This window comes from Clarias gariepinus, chromosome 28 (assembly GCF_024256425.1).
Source record: "Clarias gariepinus isolate MV-2021 ecotype Netherlands chromosome 28, CGAR_prim_01v2, whole genome shotgun sequence".
NCBI lineage: Eukaryota > Metazoa > Chordata > Actinopteri > Siluriformes > Clariidae > Clarias > Clarias gariepinus.
This window is the reverse complement of record NC_071127.1, coordinates 16,539,421-16,561,541: the sequence shown is the minus strand read 5'-3', so window position 1 is coordinate 16,561,541 and position 22,121 is coordinate 16,539,421. Positions and strand designations below refer to the sequence as shown.

Here is a 22,121-nt window from a genome sequence, read left to right as displayed (position 1 = left end):
GGTGCAGAGGGCAGATGGGGTCTGGATCACTGGGAGCACAGGAGCAGGATGTGTAGCTCCAACCATCATAAAGCAGAATCCAGCTGGAGCTGGTCCTTCTCTGGATGCCTTAGAAACCTCGCAGGGTTGGCCTTTGTCTACTGAAGCTGGCACAATCTCCAGATGCCATAAGGATGGGTAGAAAAGTACAGAACAGATGGAGAGAATAAGCGTAGTTGACATTCAGGATAGGTGTACTGGAGTATGAGGTTATGGGATGAGTTACGCGTAGGCCAGATTAAAGAGATGCGTCTTGAGTCTACTTTTAAACTGGGAAACTGTGTCTGAGCACCGAACACTGTCTGGAAGGCTATTCCAAAGCTTTGGAGCTAAATATGAAAAAGCCCTACCCCCTTTTGTAGATTTTGAAATTCTGGGAATTACAAGAAGTCCAGAGTTTTGTGATCTTAAGGAGTGTAGTGGATTGTAGCGTATCAGAAGACTGGTTAGGTATGATGGGAGCTAAACCATTTAAAGCCTTGTATGTAAGCAGTACTATTTTGTAATTAATTCTAAACTAAACAGGTAGCCAGTGCAGGGATGATAATATAGGTGTTATATGATCATATTTTCTGGATCTAGTGAAAACCCTGGCGGCTGCATTTTGGACTAACTGAAGCTTGTTAATTGAGGATGCAGCACAAGCACCTAGTAATGCATTACAATAGTCCAGTCTGGAGGTCATGAATGCATGAACTAGCTTTCCTGCATCAGAAACGGATAAGATGCTCCTAAGTTTGGCAATAGCGAAATATTGTCATTGTGGTCTTCCTCCACTTCCTCCTCCTCCTCCTCCTCATCATCATCATTGTGGTCTTCCTCGACCTCATCATCATCATCATCATCATCATTGTCATTGTGGTCTTCCTCCACCTCATCATCATCATCAACATCATTGTCATTGTGGTCTTCCTCCACCTCATCATCATCATCAACATCATTGTCGTCTTATTCCACTTCCTCCTCCTCCTTATCATTATATCATTTTGATTGTAGTCATCCTCCTCCTCCTCATTATCATCATCTTAGTTGTCATCCTCCTCCTTCTCCTCTTTCTCCTTCTCTTCCTCATCCTCATCATCAATGATGTTCAATTGAGAATTTTCCCGCTGATGGTTGCCTTTGAATTTTTCCTCGATTTCAAGATTGAGGATGTTTTCGTTCCATACTCTGCCATTTACTCTCAGGTTCGTAGTGATGAATCCATATCTTATCACCAGTAATGATTCTCTTAAAGAAACTTTCACCTTCCTTAGAGTATGGCTCCAAATTGTGTTTGCATATATATATGTCTGTTATAGCAAATAAATATTTATATATATATATATATATATAGAGAGAGAGAGAGAGAGAGAGAGAGAGAGAGAGAGAAAGAGAGAGATGTCAGACACAATATGGTCTAATGTTCTGTTTATTTTAGCCTTGCTGGCAGAAATAGATCAAGAAGAAACCACATTCAATGTATAAAACATTAGCTAGCTAGCTCTTACAGATTATTTTCTCCCTGTTATAAGTGCTTTTGTAAAACTATCATCTTCTTGTTTTCCTTTTCACTTTTACCTGACACGCTTTTATATCTTAAATAAAAATTATCCTTTGCCACGTCGGCTCGTGATGTTGCTGGCATGATGTTTTGAATTCATAGGTTGTGAGCACAGACAAAAAGAGTGATACAAACAGTAAAATGACACACTTATTTATATACTGTAAAAAATTATATTAGCATATAAATTATCATCGCTACCTAGCAGGGTTTTACAGATACATATAAAAATACTCATTGAAATAAATACAATAAACATACTTTTTTGGCTTAAAAATATATATCTTTAACACAGTTACTACAGATACTTTATTAACATCACATAACACTGATTTATTCATTCATTCATTTTCAGTAACTGATATATCTTGGGCAAAATATATTAAAGTATTCTGGGAACACTGAGAACTCAGAAACAATCCAGCATATGTGCTTTGTTCGTATTTAATATGAATATAACAAATAAATGACAGCATCCAATAAAAAATAAAAAAAACTAGTGGATTTGTTGCAAATATACAGTACCGTGCAAAAGTCTTTTAAAGTTCTTTAAAGAACAGTAAAACCTCGGATTGCGAGTAACAGTTTGCGAGTGTTAGGCAAGACGATCAAAGATTTTTAATATATATTATATTTTAATAATTTTGACTTGGAAAATGAACAAGTCTTGATTTACGAGTACAGATTATCGTGTATCATGCATGCGTCTCACACACACACACACACACACACACACACAGTGCCTGCCTGTATAAACGGCTATCCGCATATCTGTCAGGATTTATTTTTATTTTTGTTTTTTTGCGGCTATGGAATGAATAAATTCAGTTTTCATTATTTCTTATACAAACATTTGCTTTGATTTGCCCACTTCCTGAATGAATTATGCTCGTAATCCAAGGTTTGACTGTAAATGAAAAAATTAATGTAAAGGTTAATTAAAGGGTTAAGATCAAATGGTTTAAAGTATCTAAATATACAGTTTAAAAATTTTTGTTTATGTAACAACTTCAGCAACAACCTCATTTCCCCTCTCGTCTGTTCCTCGTCTGTTGATGCGCTCAGCATTCAGCATCATCACTACACTAATCACTGATAATCATCTGTCGTCATCTGCACCTTATTCTCACTGATTCATGCCTTACTGTATGTTAGATTGTTTTCATGCTTAAACGATTCAAAGGTCAGTGTGTAGCTTAACAACCTGATCTGGTACATGGACTGGACTGAAAATGTGGTTCAGGAAGCCTGGAGATCTTTCTTGTTAAAAATACAAGAAAGTCTGGCTTTGTGGAAGCGAAATATAAAGAAATGAGGAGGCTCAAGACTTTTGCACAGTACTGTATATTCCAAGATTTTTCTTGTGCCCAATTTGTAATGCAAGAAAGTTGAAATGGTTTCTTAAATATCTCACTTGGCAGGACCAATCATGTATAATTTATATAATTGAACCTCATAAGTTTATTTTCATAACAAATCAAGATGAGTGCATCAAAGGGAAGCAAAATTGTATTCCTCTCCGTAGCCTGCTTCCTGCATGTACTTCTCAATGTCCAGTGTACTGGGTGCTTGAAGTACCCGCGTGTTATTGCCGTGGCTCTCAGCTAACTGAAGCATTGAAATTACCTGCTTCAGTGGAGCTCGGTCTTGTGGTTTCCATTGGCAACACATCTTAATGATGAAGAATCTGAAAAATAGTGGATTTATTTTAAACATAGATATTATTTATCATATCTTTCATCTATTTATCTGTCCAGCTATACACACATCATATAAATACTGTATTACATACACTAATGCAGCCCCATTATTGGAGTCTTGGTTAGACCTACTGAGCGCCAATGATGGAGCTAAATTTAAACCTTCCAGTTCCATAATGCAGTGCCGGTTCAATCGAATGAGTCTGGCAAATCTAAAAAATTAAAGGATTGGGTGCGATTTATGTTGTCCCAGCACACCAGCCTAGCTTACCTTTGGGTTCAGTTTATTAAACTGTTACTCAGTACTGTACGCCCAAGACATTTTTGTGAGTCTGCTGGAACGAGAGTCAAGGGTAAGCCAACAAGGTGGCTACTCCAAACTGTGTTCTGACCAAAGGTCAACAGTCATGCTCCCCACACTGTGGATGTCAACATTGAGGGCTCTACAGCTCCAGTCCTAACAAAGCTGCCTTTCTCTGTCCCAGCCATGCCTTACTATGCACCCTACCAATGAAGACATGCTGTTTGTACCACCTGCCAGCTTTACAGACATCAGGCTAGTAGACATAAAGTTTGTGCACCCATCAGGGTCTCCCAAAAAAAGTTACAAAATGGTTATACCAGTCTCAAACCCTAGCCTAGTCCAAGTCATTTCCATGAGGCAGCCTTCCAAAGTTCTGAGCCCTAGCCAAGGTCCAACCTCTAGCCCCTTGCCAGAAATTCATTTGCTAAGCTCAAATCCAGTAACCATTCTCTCGGGCGCCTGGAGCCTATCCCAGGAGAATTAGGGCATGAGGCAGGGTACACCCTGGACAGGGTGGCAATCCATTGCAGAGCACACACATACACACACTCATTCACACACTATAGGCAATTTGAGAACATCAGTTGGCCTTTAATCTGCAGATCTTTGGACCTGAGTACCTGGAGGAAAGCCAACAAGCACGGGGAGAACAAACAAACTCCACGCACACAGAGACAGGAATCGACCCTTGCCTGGGAATCAAACCTGGACCCTGGAGGTACAAGGCGACAATCAATGAAATGTGTCTCTCATGCAAGAAATAAATCCTTCTGGACTTTTAAATCATAGATCATGCATCACTAGGATTATTTCCATGGAGTTGAAGATAATGTAAATATACGACTTTGGTGGGACCTCCGGTCAACATTCACAGGCACGTTTACACACTACGGGCAATTCGGTAACGCCAGTTAGTCTAATCTGCATGTCTTTGGGCTGTGGGAGGAAATCGTAAAACGCAGAGGAAACCCACCAGGCACGGGGAGAACATGCAAACTCCATGCACACAGACCCGACGTGGGATTCAAATTTAACCAAATCTAACCACTAAGTCATTTGTGTATTTACTTACAGTAAGCTGGAACAGTTGGTTGGTTTCTGTATAATGTTCCCTCTCTGTAAGTACTGCAGAAGTTCACTGGCCCTTACTTTAGGGAAGGGTGGTTCACCTTAAAACATGAATGGAGAAATTGTGATTTAGACCAAGTATAAACATATACTGTTAATTCTAATGTCTAACTTTGTCTTTTAACGTCATAGCTGATGGCAAGCAAATGAACTTTGTGAAATTTGGAAACAAACTCACCTAATGTTATCATTTCATAGAGCAAGATACCAAATGACCATCTAAATGAGAAAGAACAAAATTAACACATTAAAGCAGCAATATGCAACTGTGAGCTAATAAAAGCCCCGTACAGTTGATAGTAAATAAAATTTAAATGTGAGAAATGTGCTTTTACTTAAGTAACAAGTAAACGGATGACGTCTACTTTTACTTGACTAATATTTGCCCCAGGGAATCTCTACTTTTACAAGTACAGGATTTGTGCACTTTGGACCACACAAGCCATCCATGACTTCATACTCCATGAACAAAACTAAGAAATGCCATTAGCTAGTAGAGATGCCATAAGGATACCACTTCTTTGTGATACCAATATTGTTAACATCAGAAATAGAATAAATATAATAAAATACAAATCATTAATACTCATCCATCTACTCAGCCATCTATTATCTACGTATACTTATTCTGTGTAGATTTTCGGGGACTTGGAGCCCTTCCCAGGGTACTTAAGGCACCCTGGATGGGATGTGCCAGCTCATAGCATAGCACAAGCACACACCCACACAATCATTGTTTGTAAAAACCAATTCGCCTACACAGGACTGTGGGAGGAACCCGGAGAACCTGAAGAAAACTCCTTAAACAGACTGTAGATGACATTTGAACCTCCAACCATTTTAAACACCACCAACAAACAATCAATTCCAAATAAATGTTTTACAAATTCAATTAATATTTTCTAAATAGCCTTATCTAATCTAATCTAATCTAATTAGAACATAACCAAAATCAAAACAAACAAAGCAAAAACACTTCCCAACACTGTTAGATTGATGGTACTTAGTTAGTAACCTAATACCCCGTGTAGGGATCTATCCAATAGTGGAAACTTCTAATCGCTTTTGGAACTTGCTCTTCATAACAGCGTCTGCCAAATACTTAAATGTAAACGTAAATGTCATTATCTAATTATTCAATTTTGCTACCTGGTATCCCATCCCCTTTTTTTGGTTCAAGCTTTTTTTGCTCACAAACCGGCTACATGATCACAGGAGCTTCCATTTATGTGCTTTCTCATACAGATAAGTTAATATACGTACAAATATTTTGGTCGACTCTCAGATTAGGTTAGGAACACTTTATCGCGGAGTAAATAAAGTTTTAGATCACAAATGTTCATGCTCTACTCACATATCACTGCTTTGACTGACAGGTTGATTGGATAACACCTCTGGAGCTTGCCACTTTCTCATCTCTATTTCCTTGACCTCCGGCGTCATCCCCGATTTCATTCTCCTACGACATGCTGAGCCCAAGCCCCAGAGCTTTACGGAGAGGTCTTGGCCAACCAGGACATTTCGTGCACCAACATTTCCATGAATGCAGTTCTTACTATGGAGATGCTCCTAAATGTTCATATTCAGTGAGGATACGTTTATGTTATTATGTTATGTTTAGGTTATATAGAATTTTTCAACTTTAAAAAGACCTTAATCATCACCGATCTATTGCATATCTAAGTGTATATGAAAAAAAATCCAGAAGCATTATATATTTCAATCATGGATCAAGCCTCAATTATTTATACTGTGAAATAAAGCATCATGTGATCAGATCAACGTGTTACTCACCAGAGCAGAGGCGATCTGTCTAGCCATTGAGAAAACCACTCGTTCTGTAATAGCACATGCTTCCGCCATATCTGTGTGGTCCTGTAACAATAATTGTAAACCATTTCAAACTAAGCTAGTGTCCACTAATACTGTACGTAACAATATGTCATATTATTTGTCCACCTCGTTTTAAAATGAAATGAAGACCATACAACACCTTTCTGCATCTCCATAAGAATCCTAGTAGATCTCGATTCTCCAGTCCCTCCATTATGATAATTAGGGGTGTCCCGTCTCGTATCACCCCTAGAAGTTTGGGCAGGCATGGATGCGGCCCAAGTTCGGATAGGAAGTTGGCAAAACTCAAGAAGACCTGCCGCTCCCTGGAATCGGCTGATTCTGTGGTGGGTGAGGTAACGTCAAGAAAAGAGGCAAGCTGATTATATTGTAAGTGCATATTTCCATATAATCACATTATGACTTAGCCAAGTAATCTGATTGAATCAGAGGCATTTCATGAGTCCAGCACTGAGACGTTTAACTATATGTATCACTCCACATTACATGTGTTCTATGGTCACCACCTGTTGGTACGTTCCCCAGTACTGGAAAGCGGGGAGAGCAGCTGCGTGCCAAAACACACATTCATGGAAGCATGTTCAGCAAGAAAACACATCTGATAAAATTATGTCATCTCAAACAACACATTGTCTCCTTAGTATTAGCTTGTACGTTGCTTTTAAATAGTCTATGTTGTCCTGTTCCCAGCTAAGGTGAGCTAAAAAGCTAAATAGCTTCTAACACAAGGTTAAACCACCAATCCAACTCTAACCTCTGCTCAAGGGCATTATGTGCTGTGTTGAACGCGGAATTGTACACATACATAGCTTTCCCTTTTACGCTTTTTACGATTTGACCCAGCAACCCTAGAAGTTAGCTGATATATATAAGATGGAATAAGTGGAAATATCAATTCAATCTCATATGTTTCTAAGGATTGTCCACTTTATCAATGCTTTATTTTTCTCAATCTTCTCTTTTGGCTACAAAAAGAGTTGTTGTTGGTCGTTTGGCTGCTTCCTGCAAGGGGTCACCAGAGAAAACCATCCGATCCGCACACAAGCTTGGCACAGGTTTTTACGCCAGATACCCTTCCTGACTCAACCCTTCAATTTTATTCAGGCTTGGGACCGACACTGCATCCAGTGGCTAGGGTTAGGGCACTGGCTGGGAATCAAATACAGGCCTTTCGCATGGCAGGCGAGAAACCTACTATACCACTGAACCACCAATGCCCTATATAGGCATATATAGTATGGGTAAAAACTTAAAACTACTGTACATTCACCCCTGTTAATTGCACTAATTATCAGTTGCTAACCGTCAGTCGCCAGCTCCACCAGTCGCGGTTAGTTAATTCTTCCAGTCACAGAAGGATATGCTTGTGGTTGTGCTGTTGTCATGAATATTATAATATATGATATGACTCTTGTGTAATATTGATTAAGAATAATGTAATAATGCCCAATCCAGGCCCAAACACTGTTTAACAATGTTTCTACATGCAGTACATAGTACATGGGTATTGCTGGTCAAATAATATAATATGCCATAAAATGTTATGATGTCCTACATTACAAGTTAAAGTCATGCTTATACCATTGAGCATTCGTAAGACGACTGGCTTCTGGTCCACAGTGGCATGGTAGAGTGTGACCGCTTTGTCTGGTTTCACTGTGAATGACAGGGACAGTGGGGTGATTTGCTCAAAAGAACAATGCTGCCTCTCAGTGGATGACTGCGGTTCTGCATGATGTGTGTTGGCCATGTGGTTCTGCGTTTGGACCGTCATGGGTACAACTTCATAGGCCAAGGGGTTCAGCTCTGGAGGTGCTATAAAGAACAAAAGGAGATACTTAAATATTGGTAATACAGATATTGACAAAAAGTTATCCCCTTTAACAGAATCACACATACACCTGCTTGTTCATGTCGATCACATTAATGACATTAAACACAATGTCAGTGGGAAAAAATGTGATCTCAGCGACTTTGATTATAGTTGTTGATACTGAAAGGAGTGTCATTGATGAGTTCAGAAGTTGGTGATCTCCAACAGCCTTTAGAGTTTATACATACTGTTAAGGTAAGGTCAGGGACAACATGACGGTTTCCAACTGACAGGAGTGCTACTGTACAGTAACTCTGTAAAATCTGTCAAAAGCATCTCACAACACACCACATGTCAAATCTTAAGGCAGTAGTCGTGTCACCCAGGAACCTGAGGCTACAGTAGGAACAGCTGTCCCTGGAGATTAAAGATTGGAAACAACATCATCTGTCAAGTGTCTAGGGTCTAACAAATTGGCTTAAAATCTGGTGTGATGGCTCATTAGTACGTAATATTATGGACTGAGACAGTTGGCCTGGGCTGCATGATTACAGTTGAGTGCCTTGTGTCACTGGTGGTATCAACAGATGAAGCTTTAGGCCCAGAAGTGCAAGCATGGAATACGTCCTGCTAGTCACTGAATTGGGTATAGCATGCATCAACAATACAATAGCCATTCTTCTGCTAGAACTGGAACAGACTGCCATCTGTCAATGTTGTTACGTCTGCCAAGAAGCTGATCAACACTTCCCAATGGACCACCCAAGCCAAAACATGGAGCAGCTCTCGCCAACCTGGAGAGTGCCAATGCTGTCTGCCTGGCCAGACAAATGTAATTCAGCTCTGTAGAAACTGCCCTGAGTGATTTTTTTTAATAGTTAATGATATTTCTTTACGTTTATGAATGTGTTTTGGGTTTACTCAAAATAAAAGAGCTGGAGTGACTGCTTTTAAAGAAAAACCCCAGTTCAGACAGATATAGCTACAGTATCTTGATTACCATCGGACTATAAATAATAATCTTTAGTCTGATAGTCAACCAGAAGGAAATACTTGACACCTTCGCCTTATTTTCACAACTTGTCGACTGATAATCAGAGATATCCTGTAGATCAGACTTACAGTACTATTTAGTATGTAAAAAGGAATCTCCAAGGCATATTAATCAGCAGTACAAGGGATATACTCATAAAAAGCTATGTTAACAGTCTTAAGGATAGTTTCTAACTCTATAAATGCAAGTCTTCATCCTTTCAATAATATAGCTTCTTGATTTTAGGACTTGGGTTGAAGATATTTTAACTTGTAGGTTGCACCATTTAAGGCACAGTCTTTAGCAATGAACGTTAGCTATATTTTAAGCAGTTATAAGGATAACAACGACAGTGGTTAGCGCTGTCGTCTTGCCCCTCCTGGGTTTGATTCCCATGTCCGCGTCTGTGTGCATGTTCTCCCTGTTCTTGGTGGGTTTCCTCCAGGTACTCTGGTTTCCTCCCACAGTCCAAAGACATTATGCTAATTGGCTTCCCAAATTGACCCTAGTGTGTGAATATGTATGTGAATGTTGACCAGAGGTCCTACAACGGTCGTACAAGATAAGAATAAATCCAATGGTCACCAATGGTCTCCATGGTTACAGAGGCTCCTAGATAAATGGATGAAGATAATGATTATTTCAAAAAAAGAACAGACCTTCATGAAATGGTGTGATGAGTGAAAAAGAGAACAGCCAAGTAACGCAGATAAGTAAACTTGCAAAGTAGAATACATAAAACTCTTATATCACTAAACATTTACGAAAAGCAACTTAAGGGTGATATTCTTCAAAATAAGTGGACAAATACAGTCCAGTATGTGCGCCTGATCCACTGTGATCACCCCTCCCATTCTTTGCATTTAATAAAAACAAGTACTGAGGTGAAGTAATCCAAAACACAACCAAGACATAGTAATATACAAAGGTTGTTCAAGTCCAAATGGGACATTCAATTGTGTAGAATAACAGAGCAGTGATAAAGGTTAAAACTTCCCTTATTTCTCTATATAATCCCCTGCTACACTAATGAACTTATCACAGTGTTTTACTAGTGCTTGGATACCATCAAGGTAGAAAGTTTTCTCAGTATGCCAAAGCGATGATCGAACTATCTGTCTGTTTCATGTCTGAAACGCTGGCCTCCCAGGAACTCCTTAAATGTTTAATTTACCGATTTTTCTCCCTAATTTGGTCGTGGCCAATTCCTCCTCATCACTAGGGGGCTCCCACATTAAGGCTACTACTACCACTCAGCCGGGAGGGACGAAAACTATCACGTGTTTCCTCCGAACCATGTGACGCCAGCCGTCACGCACCGTTAGGGGCGGAGTACCACACTCGGAGGAAACCGCTATCCCCCATTCAACGTGCGCGAGTTCACAGATGCCCCTGATTGGCTGTAGAGCTGTGATTAACGTGGAAGCACGAAGTACCTCTCATCCCTCCCCTCTGAGGGAGCTCGGCCAATCAGCTCTCTCTAGACCTCCGGCTGCAAGAGGTTACAGCATCACCCGGGAATAAGAACTCCTTTAATGGTTCAAACATGTGGAAATGACTGGGAGTGAGTCCAGGACTGTATGAGGGGATGTGGTGATATCTCTCAGCCGAGTTCCTGTAATGTGCATTGTTGAATGATTGTGTAAACAGTTCGCACAAACAGATGCGTCTTTTACGCAAGTTTCCCCCCAAGTTATCCAGTGATTTTCAAGGATTAGGCATGCCACTCACTAAATGTTCATGCCAGTCATGCACAGACATATGGCCTTCTTTAAAATGTCTGAACCACTCAAGTGTTGTACTGCAGCTAAAACTGAATATGCTGCTTGGATTTGGGAAATACATCAGCCTACCTCCACGCTATGTGATATCCTGTAACTGGTTTTGGCCACAGTTACAGTAAATGAGTATGCTTCGACACAGAAGCTCAAAATTTCCATGTGATAAGTGAAGTTGTGCAGATTGTACCTTTTATGGTAAATTACAGTCCTTAGAAAGAGAAGTTGGCTAAGGGTACTTTATCACAAGTATTATTAATGTTACTCTTATTGTTTTTTTTGTTCCTTTATATGTATTTTTTGGATACATAAACCCAAATGTACATGCACAGAACCATATAGTCAAACAGAGATTTATGATCATACCATCAATGCCTTGCAGGTGCTGCTTTCTGTTATTCCATTGTTGTTTTTTGGAATTATGTGGTATGCTCTTGTTGTTATGGAACAGCCTCAGAAAACATATTGTTATTACTGTAATCAGGGATGTTGCCAGCAGCAGCACTGGAATAACTATGAGTTCCACTTGGTGTGCCTTTATTACTGAGAGAGAGAGAAAGAGAGAGAGAGAGAGAGAAAGAGAGGGAAAGAGAGAGAGAGAGATTAACGCATAACTCTCTGATTGAAGGTAAATATTTCAGCTAGATGACATTGACAATAATAAGTTATTTATTACAAAACTATATATAAATCCATATACAGTATATGCATATGTCACATTTGCATTGAAACATAGTTAGTATTTATATTCTAAAAAAAAGTCCTGCATAGTTTTACTGCACATTGTAGTCATAACTTTAAAAAAACAACAACACACCAATTAATCTTATTTTTAATTTTCTTACATGCATGCCAAATCCTTTCATCAAGGTCATGGAGTGGTGCGGCTCTAAATAATTCCCACAAGGAGGACATGCTTCTCATATAACAACAAATTTGATGTCAAAGTCAATCTAATAAATCACAAACTTGGGTCATATGACCGTGAGCGGTATTCTTAGGTTCCATCACTAAAAATGTGGCATCGATGTGAGGACTTGGTTTTGCCTTGCAATCCCTGGAGAAAATGTGAAATTTTGGAAATCAGTCAGAGCAGCTACATCCTAGGGGCTGTGTACCAGGAGCGCTTGCATCCATGAATGTTCATTGCAAGTTTTAGGCATCATTCATTAATTCACATTGTCCGGCCAGAACCACAGACATAGATGATCTTGATGAAAATGTCCAAAACTCTTTACCAAGATGATCTATCAACAAGCAAACCTAATAGTGGAAAGTAATGTCTTGCTGTTGTTAGGTCTGGAGGCCTCACTCAGAAGCTGAATTGTTGCTGAATTCTAGGTAATATCTAAAAAAATCAGTTGATGAGAAGAACTCTTGTGTAATATTGGAAGAATCTGCTACATAGAAGGAACTGTGTAGTAAATGATGAGGCCAGTAGTGGTCCAGTGCATCCTGTCCCAGTGGCCTGTATGGCTCTGCTTAAAAGAACTCCATAGGGCAGTGTGTTGGCTTGTCACTGAGAGGAGGTCCACATGCACCTTACCAAACTTTTCCCTGCTCCACAATACCATCCCGAAACTTTATTGGCTGCAACAGTGTACATGCACTTTACCAAACTGTGCCCCATCAGATGAGTTCAAGAAACAAAAACTGCCACCATGTTGCTGTTTGAGTGAAGCAACATGGACCAGTAAGAAGAATTTAAAAGTTTTATGGCCCTAACTGGCTAGTTGATATGCTAGTTGATCTTGGAACCATGTACTCGTGTGGCAGCACACTGATCCCCAGCCTCATGCCAGCATCAGGCCTAATGCCAGTCCCACACATGGCAGCCTATCTAGTTGGCAAGCATAATAATGCCCAAACATTAGCTTGGCTAGCGTTTTCAGTAACTCAAGCTTTACACTTGAATCGATGTGTTATGTGGCCTTCTTCTTTGTTCTTTGAAAGTGCTTTTTGTGTTTACCTTGGGGCAAGGGCACTTTCATACATCTCAAACACCCTCTAAACACTACAGACAAAGAGAACGTTTTTGAAAACCTGTCCTTGTGAGCTAAACATGGAAAAGTCATAACCATGGGATGACCCTTATGGGCGCTAAATTACCGACCTGGATTGCAGTGACTGAAAGTGCCATGCGGATGGTCCGTTGATTTTTAAACCTACTTTTATGCAGTAGCAATGTTCAGTACATTTTCAGGTCTGTTTTGAGTAGATGAGTGTTTGTGATTACACAAATGCCAGCATGCTAGCTAAAATGGCGTAGTGGAAAAGAGCTAAATTCAGTGCTAAGCCAATTAGCATGTTGGCTAAACGGCCAAGGTATTCAGATGCTAGCTGCTAAAGTCTTGTAACACAAGGTATTAGATTAGCTAATTTGTTTGTAGAAAAAAGTTAAATGGGAGAAAAAAAGAGGAGTCTGTGGTGTGTAAAAACAAAACAACAACAAACAAAAAAACATGCCAGCCTCACAAATGCATATTATCACATCCGTCTAGTTTAGCATGTAGCCACAGGCCTGCTATTCAGCTAGAGGGAGGGGAATGTGAAATACTTGGAAGGGTAAGGGATAAGTGTTGAGCTGAGAGTGGATACAGATATGACGTAAGTTTGTAGAGAATTAAGTAAATTGCATTTTACAGTTTTGTAGCTAATACACTTAAGTAAATATATTAGCTAGCAATGGTAATAATGGAAGACTGAGAAACAAATCTAATTTAAACAGAAGTACTCTATTCTAAGAAAAAATACAATCATTCAGAACAATAGACGCCTGATTCACTCTGTCGAAAGTAAACAATAGTTTTTGCTTAATCGGCTGGTCAGCATTTTCAGGATACGAGTGACCCAACCGAACGCTGGCTTAGTTGCGCGTACATCTAAGAGTGGTTAAAAAAAAAATTGTTCACTCCAGTTGAAAGCCAAGCGAAGTGACTTTATAACTTTTTATTTGTTGTGTTTTTTTTTTTTTTTTTTGCATTTTGTGCAAGATTTAGTAAAGGCATAGCACCATGGGTCCCTAAAATATCAGCAATGATGGTAGCAAAAAGAAAAGGAGGCCACTTTCAGTTTTTCTTCATATTTTAACATTTTATAATTTAAAATGTTTTGATTATTTTTATATACAAAAATATGATTATAGTGATAAAAATGGGTAATATTGATAACATTTTGGGTGGCCGGAACAGATAATCTGCATTTACATTATTTTCTATGTGAAAATGTGTTTTGCAATACAAAATTTCCCCTTAATTCCTCATCTCTGGAATGGATTAAATTCCCATGCCAAGCTACCGTTGTACCTGGTGCACACTAAAGATTTCATCCTCACGATGTGTAAATTTGCACATTGATGTAGCCTTTCATACCACTTCCCAAAATCTAACATTGTGTAGCTTTAGTGCATTTCATTTAAAGTTATTTCGTGAGGTGAAAGGGTTACTTTGTTGCTGTACTTCAGTACAGTTTCACATATCTGTATTTTACTTGAGTAGTTTTATTAGTGGATACTTTTTACACTACACTATATCCTACAACAAACATTTGTACTTTCTACTTCACTACATTTCTGCATGGTGTTGTGTTACATAACCACATACTGTAGGTGTAAAGTGTTTGTAGTAATAATATCGCCACCTGCTGAGTACTATATGTTATTGTGTGATTTGCTTTCCTCCATAAAACGTTCAACTATGTAGCAGGTGTTTGAAATCCAAAGCGGAGGTGGATACAGAGAACGACGAAAACAGGATGTTTGGAGTTTTTTTCATACTGATTTTTTTAGTTGATGATGTTCTAAATTCAGTTTGACAACGTCTTGATACTTAGAGATTTCTTAGATCTTATGTTTTCCGTTCTTTATATTGTAAAGTATAACTGTATACCTGAAAGATCAGGATATTTCAACTTTAAATTTGTATTTTATATTTGTAAATGTTCTTTTTAGTGTAAATTTTACTTTCATGCAATTTTTTTTGTGTAATTTTATTTGAGTGTGGACTTATTTATTATTTTTTAAATTTATATATATATTTCTTACTTGTATTTTTTGGAAGTAATAAGCATTTTACTGCACAACATACTGTATGTATGGTGATGCCAGTTATTCCTGTGCGCCCTGAGTATTCTGTTGTTAACAACAATGCAACTATAAAACTATATAAAAATGTATTAAATATATAATTTTTTATAAATTATCCCATATTTTGGATAAACATAGTAATTAATCTCTTTAAACATGGTGACATTTTAAAAAACAAAACAAAACAACATACATGGGGGTAGCAAAAACACCACAGATCCGGTCGCTTTCGCCGTATGTTCTCCATCAGACAGCTTAAAACCTGGCAGTAGACTTTTTTAGCGATGGTCTAGCCCCTGGAGACGAATTCTCAATGCATAAAGCAGCAAATTTTTGCTCGTGGAGATGATCTCAGTATCTCAGGGTCATTTTCGCTCCATTACAATCTTGTGAATTAATTACATTCATACAGTGAAGTAAAAAATTGTGGTACTTACTGTATAGCCTGTCCTCTGAGCTGTACGGACTTGTGTTAGTTGAATTCGACATGCTATCAAAAAAAAAAAATTGTCATTATTACAACCTCCAAATAGTCTACAAAATTCTAAGGCATGAGGCAATGCCTGAATTAATATTGTTATTAAAAACCTGACACTAAGACGATTATTCTTTAATGTTACTGGTACTGTAACATTAAAGAGTGTTACTGTAGGTTTTTATGAGTGTGTTTTGAAATAGAATTCCATATAGAAGGAAGAGATTTACTGTACTATGACTCTGATGTGCTTGTCAGGTAATATAAACCTCATACATACAATAGGGAACTAAATTTCGCAGAATTCTTTCTTCAATTACAATGACATTATAATAAGTCAGCAAATACAAATATCAGGTTATTATCGGCATTCAGAAAAGCAATGTAATATGTATAATAATAGTGTAATCCTGTATGTAAAATTTCTTAACCCAGTCATCTATGCACTTACATTTACTCAGAGACATTGATAAAATGCTATCAGTAACATTCCAAAAGTTGCTGTGTCCAAAATGTTTAATACAACGTAGTGTACAGTATAAAGAGTAAAGTATTGTACTGTACAGTATAAGAATAAAGAAGTTTATACCTAATCTACTAGCAAGTTCATCTTAAAAAATAAGAAATTAATTTTAATTGTCATTACAGTGGAACTTTGGGATACGAGCATAATTCATTCACGAAACTGGGCTTGTATTCCAAAACACTTGTAAACCAAAGCAATTTTTCCATAGGAAATAATGGAAATGCAAATAATTCGTTCCACAGCCCCAAAAAAATAAATACATAAAATAAAGTAAAAATAAAACAAATTAACCTGCACTTAACCTTAAAAAAAGTAAAAATAAATCCAGACAGATAAGTGTTTCCGTTCATGTGCGCAGGCACTGTGTGTGTGTGTGTTTCTCTCTCTTGCGCTGCAGAGTGTGTGCGTTATGTGTGTGGGTGCGTAATTTGAGACCATGCCATTCACACACAAAATGTGATTTTTTTTTGCTTTACACACGCGCACACACGTGTTTTATAAGAAACAGTAGACGCGTGCTGTACACACGCGCTTACAAACACAAAATAAAAGATGTTTTACACACACGTGTGTGTTTTCCCCAAATCTTACCATTTTAAAACTTACATTTTTCACAATAAAAAAACCCCATCTCTTTAAACTCTCCCCTTATTTTCTACTTTTAGGTCACGAACAGTTGTATAAGCATTTCACTGGACAGTATGTGAGAAATAAAATTAAAATTTGATTATAAAATAAGATTTAACACAAAAGAAAAAAAATATTGACATATATAAAACTAGATGTGCCCATTACTTCCCATAAGCCTATTGTGATGTAGCAAATCCTTTACGTTACCTCAATCTCAGCCAAATATGAAAATCCTATTAAAATTCAATAGTTCAGTAGTTTTTTTGTAATGCGTGCACAAACAAACCGTCAAAGAAAAATTCCAAAAACTATTTCGAATAGTAGACTGAGAATTGGTAGACTGGTTTAAATAGAGAACAAAAACATGCTATCAGATATATAATGTATATATTTTTCCACGCTTGAACTTACACTGACACTTGGTTGATTGCATAACTGCATGAATCAGCACGTCTACCGATGTTCTTATTACAAGTGTCGGGTAATTACAGATACAGCTAAATGAGGAAAACCCACACTGTGTCTAGCCCATTGATCATACACACATAATTGTCGAGTCATTCTATTTATTTTTAGCTACCATTTTATCTGTTACTCAACCTGTTCATCTGCATTGCTTTGGCAAGCTCCATCATGCATTATGTGCACACACACACACACACACACACACACACACACACACACAGAACATAACATTTACTAATATAAAAAAACCTCTCCACCAAACCCACAAACACTACAGAACATAATACACTGCCCCACCCAGATAAAGTTAATAGAATTTAAATGACAACTACAATCCTTAGGAAGTGCTTAATTATGCAATTACTCGCAACAATTCTCTTAGACCTAACTGATGCAGTGAGCAGCTTTTTCGTTTCTTAAACAACCATGCTGGAACAACCAACACTGTCTTGGGAAAAGTGTTACTGTGATTTAAAAGAGTCAAATTATCAGTTTGCAAAGAAAACAACTAAGGAGATTGAGAAACTATTGGTTTAGAACCATTCGACGGATTAGTAAGACCTGGAAGGATAGTGCTGAGATGAAATGTACAGGTAGTTGGGAAAAAAAACTACCAAAGAATTCAAAGGATTGGGACTAAACAGCTGTGTATCCATAAGAAAAAGACTTGTTAGTGAGACTAATAAGAGAAAATAGAAGGCTTTACAGAGTGGTTCGATTCTCCCCTCATCTATACAAAATCATGACAAAAAAAATGAATAGAACTTTGGATGAAAAAAAATGTTGTGGACTAAAAAAAAAAATCCAACAATGAACAGCTGCAAATGTATATGTATGTATGTACGCATTTCATATACATGTCATTAAATTTGTCATATCATCTTTCTTAATAATATTATTCACAGCCATTTTGTTTTAGTAGGTTACAATTTCTTATTAATATATAATGTAGTAAGTAAGTAAACTAACCTGCTGAGATGTGTAGAGAAGAGCCAGAGTGTTGGTTTGCTTCTTATCCTTTCATTTTTCTCTGATCCACTTTGTTGATAATGGTTTAGTCCAACAAACCAACCATGATGTCCTCTCTAGCGTGGATATATTTATATCCTTCACTGTTCCTGCGTTATGTACTGTATTGTCTGCCGTACCATCAGTAGCCAACTTGCATATTTTGCTTTCCTTTCCTTCTTGTGTTACAGTTCACATTACAACAATAAGCCCTGCCCTAACCAGTATTTCTTCATTTCTGACATTTGTCTTACCGGAAACGTATCTTGGCTAAGAAGTAATGTAGGTGTAGAAGCGTCCTACCATATTTGGTATATGTTATCTATTTAATGTGTTATCATGTGTAGCGTCAGCATTTACGCAATATGGTAAAAAGACCATTGTTTCTCAGTGGGCTCGGACAGGACTGCATCTTCAGGACTCATTAAAGCCATAAAAATTTCAATATCTTGGACGTCTTTAGAACCAATTTTCTGCTGTCCCTTAAGTTATCCTCAGGGCATCTTCATGTTAAGATGACCTAAAGACCTCTTAAGTAGCCTCGAGTTTCTACAAGACCTCCTACAAATGACCTGAGGGCGGGTCTGCGTGTCCACTTGCCTACTTTTCTAGATGTTGCATGATTATGGGGCAGCATGTTCTCAGCTCCATTCATCTACATAGAGATATTTTTGCACCTATAGTAGTCAGAAATGGGAAGTGAACCCAGCAGATAAAGAGAGAGAGAGAGATAGAGAGAGAGAGAGAGAGAAAGAGAGAGAGAGAGAGAGTAGTGTGCATAGTAAACACATTTTTTTTTCTTTTTTCCCGGCCTGTCAGTATCACAGATAACACATAACAGAGTGTATGTGTAGCTGTGCTATCATCATTCACAGCCATTTTTTTTTTTATTATTAATTTTTTCCATTAATTAACAGTTTTTTTTTTTGGACCAAAAAAGGAGAAGAGAGAGTAAAAAAATAAAAATAAAAATAAAAATAATAATAATAATAATAATAATAATAAATAAATAAACAAATAAACAAACATTTAAGGAAAAAAAAGGAAAAAAAATGGGGGGGTGAGAGGGGGGAGGAGAATATAGTCAGAATCTGCTTCCGTACCTGCTGAAGAAAAAGAGAGAAAACAACAGAAGAGACAACAGCAGAGAAATTGCAGCCACAACCAACATCTGTATGATTCGCAGTAAATCATAAATCCTAAAACCTGTTGAGCAGCGCACATAGTAAAATATTTTGAAATAAACATTTTGTTTTGAAGCAACAGCAAAGACAGTGTGTGTGTGTGAGCACCTGTTTGTACACCAGTGTGAACATTTGTGTGCACACCTGTGTGTGTGAGCGCACTTGTGTTCATAAGGTTCCTCCATGTAAATGTTTAATAGTGTGTGTGGGGAACCACAGTCCCGTCCCGCAAGGCATGGAGCAGACACGGCGGAGACACGGGCCCCAGACATCCAGAGGCATGTGAAAGCTGCCATGTCATGTGCCCCAGGGGCTCTAAAGGTGTCTCGATTATATAACGCTGTTTAACCATTAATTTCGTTTGAGGCCAGCCATCTTAAACCCAGACACCAAAAGTTAAGGGAGGCTTGACGTTGAGGCCCACTTCCCCAGTCAGGGGAAGCGACAGCCACATTGGCTTTGTCGCGTTTTGACTCCTGTCTGCAGCCACACCAAAGAAGGACTGGTCAGCCCCGGCTGGCCCAGACTGCATCTGGTGTTGATGACTGGAGATTTGGACCACTGCGCAAAGCCTTATCCAATACATTCCAAAGATTCTGAGTGGAGTTAAGGTCCAGAAGCCTGTCCGGCGCTGACTTTAGTGGTTCGAAAGGAGTGTCAATTAGACCTTCGAGCACGATAGATAAATCCCATGAAGGGGTCGTGGCTCTAGTGGGTGGCCTCAACCGTTTAGCTCCACGAATAAAACGGGCAACTAAAGGGTGTTTTCCCACAGTAATCCCCTCGATTGGAACGTGGCAGGCTGAGATAGCGGCCACGTACGTCCTAAGGGTACTAGGGCACAAGCCCGAAAACAACTTATCTTGCAGGAACTTCAGCACTGAAACAATTTGGCAGTGGACTGGGTCTACCTGCTTCGTCATGCACCAACTTTCAAAAACATTCCATTTGAGGGCATAAGCTTTTCTAGTGGAGGGAGCTCTAGCGGCTAGAATAGTGTCAATAACGCTGGCTGGAAGATCAGCTTGACTTAGTTGGTCCCGTTCAGGGGCCAAACGTGAAGGTTGAAGGATGAAATATTGTCCCCTGCGCCTGAGACAGAAGATCCCTTCTCACTGAAATCATCCAAGGTGAGCCATCGAGGAGAGATATTAGATCCGAGAACCATACTCTGGCCGGCCAACGGGGCGCTATCAGTAAGAGGCACAAACCGTGTTGACGGACCCTCGCCAGGACTCCCGGGAGCAGAGATATTTGTGGAAACGCATAAAGGCGTAAATTGGGCCACGTATGGGCCATCGCGTCCAGACCCAGGGGAGCTGGATGAGTCAGAGAGTAGTAGAGAGGACATTGTGCTGTCTCTTGGGAGGCAAAGAGGTCCACCTCTGCTGTAAAGAATCTTTCCCAGATTTGGCTGACTATGTCGGGGTGGAGTTTCCATTCCCCGTTTGTCACAGCTTGTCTGGACAGTAAATCTGCTCCCACATTCATGTGCCCTGGAATGTAAATCGCCCTGAGGGACAGGAACTTGTCCTGTGCCCAGAGCAGAACCTGATGCGCTAGCTCTTTCAAGCGGCGCGAGTGCAGTCCGCCCTGGCGATTTATGTAGGAGACTACCGATGTATTGTCCACCCACACTAGAACATGGTAGCCTCTCAGCTGCTGGAGGAAGTGCTGTAGGGCCAAAAATTAAGCCATCATTTCGAGGCAATTGATGTGCCATGCGAGAAGATGACCTCTCCAGCGCCCTTGAGCTGGATGGCCATCCAAGACCGCACCCCAGCCGGTAAGGGAAGCGTCTGTCGTTAGCATTTTGCGACGACAAGACGGACCTAGAGTGGGACCCAAGGTGAGAAACTGGGGTCTGAACCACATAGAAAGGGTACGACGTCCTTCGAGCGTAACCCTTATTCGCCTTTGGGGATTGGCCCTTGTATGAAATCCCCTGGCTCTTAGCCACAACTGAAAAGCTTTCATGTGCAGAAGGCCCAAAGGTATCACCGTGAATGCAGCTGCCATGAGGCCTAAACATTTTTGAAAGTGATAATTAGTCACTTCCTGGTCTAGTCTGATTTCCTTGAGGGCGCTGAGGATGGATTCGACACTAGCGGGAGACAATTGTGCCCGCATAGTGATCGAATCCCATCTGACACCCAAGTATGTTGTCCTCTGAGCCGGAACGAGAACGCTTTTGGTAGCGTTGAGTCTCAATCCCAGCGAATGAAGATGAGCTAGGACGACATCGCGATGTCGGAGCGCTAGCTGCTGAGACTGGGCCAGGATTAGCCAGTCGTCTATGTAATTGAGAATACGGATGCCCTGGAGTCGCAAGGGAGCCAGGACAGCATCCATACATTTTGTATATGTGCGGGGTGACAGAGCTAGACCGAATGGAAGGACCTGATACTGGTAAGCTTCTCCCCCGAAAGCGAACCTCAGGAACTTCCTGTGTTGTGGCAAAACTTTTATGTGGAAGTATGCGTCCTTTAAATCTATCGTCACGAACCAATCTTCTGGTTGGATTTGCGAGACAATCATATTGATGGTTAACATCTTG

The 22,121-nt window shown here is 39.4% G+C and overlaps 1 protein-coding gene across 1 annotated transcript; it reads right to left on the bottom strand.

Moving 5' to 3' along the window:
• Positions 1 to 1,454: 1,454 nt before the first annotated feature.
• On the bottom strand, positions 1,455 to 18,509 carry styk1a (serine/threonine/tyrosine kinase 1a). The gene is made up of 10 exons (XM_053490172.1): positions 18,342 to 18,509; positions 15,714 to 15,766; positions 11,559 to 11,735; positions 8,150 to 8,383; positions 6,708 to 6,889; positions 6,509 to 6,589; positions 6,069 to 6,283; positions 4,893 to 4,933; positions 4,659 to 4,755; positions 1,455 to 3,269 (listed from the first exon to the last, which is right to left on the bottom strand). Exons 2-10 carry the CDS (start codon positions 15,763 to 15,765, stop codon positions 3,074 to 3,076), a joined length of 1,275 nt encoding a protein of 424 aa, XP_053346147.1. The 5' UTR covers position 15,766; positions 18,342 to 18,509; the 3' UTR covers positions 1,455 to 3,073.
• Between the last annotated feature and the right edge of the window lie 3,612 nt (positions 18,510 to 22,121).

Coding starts and splice junctions, on each gene's coding strand:
- styk1a (XM_053490172.1), bottom strand. CDS start 15,765: ATGTCGAATTCAACTAACACAAGTCCGTACAGCTCAGAGGACAGGCTA. Junction 8,384..11,558: donor GCACCTGCAAGGCATTGATG/GTATGATCATAA, acceptor TGTTCTTTATAG/CACCTCCAGAGCTGAACCCC. Junction 3,270..4,658: donor ACCAACTGTTCCAGCTTACT/GTAAGTAAATAC, acceptor ACTATTTTTCAG/ATTCTTCATCATTAAGATGT.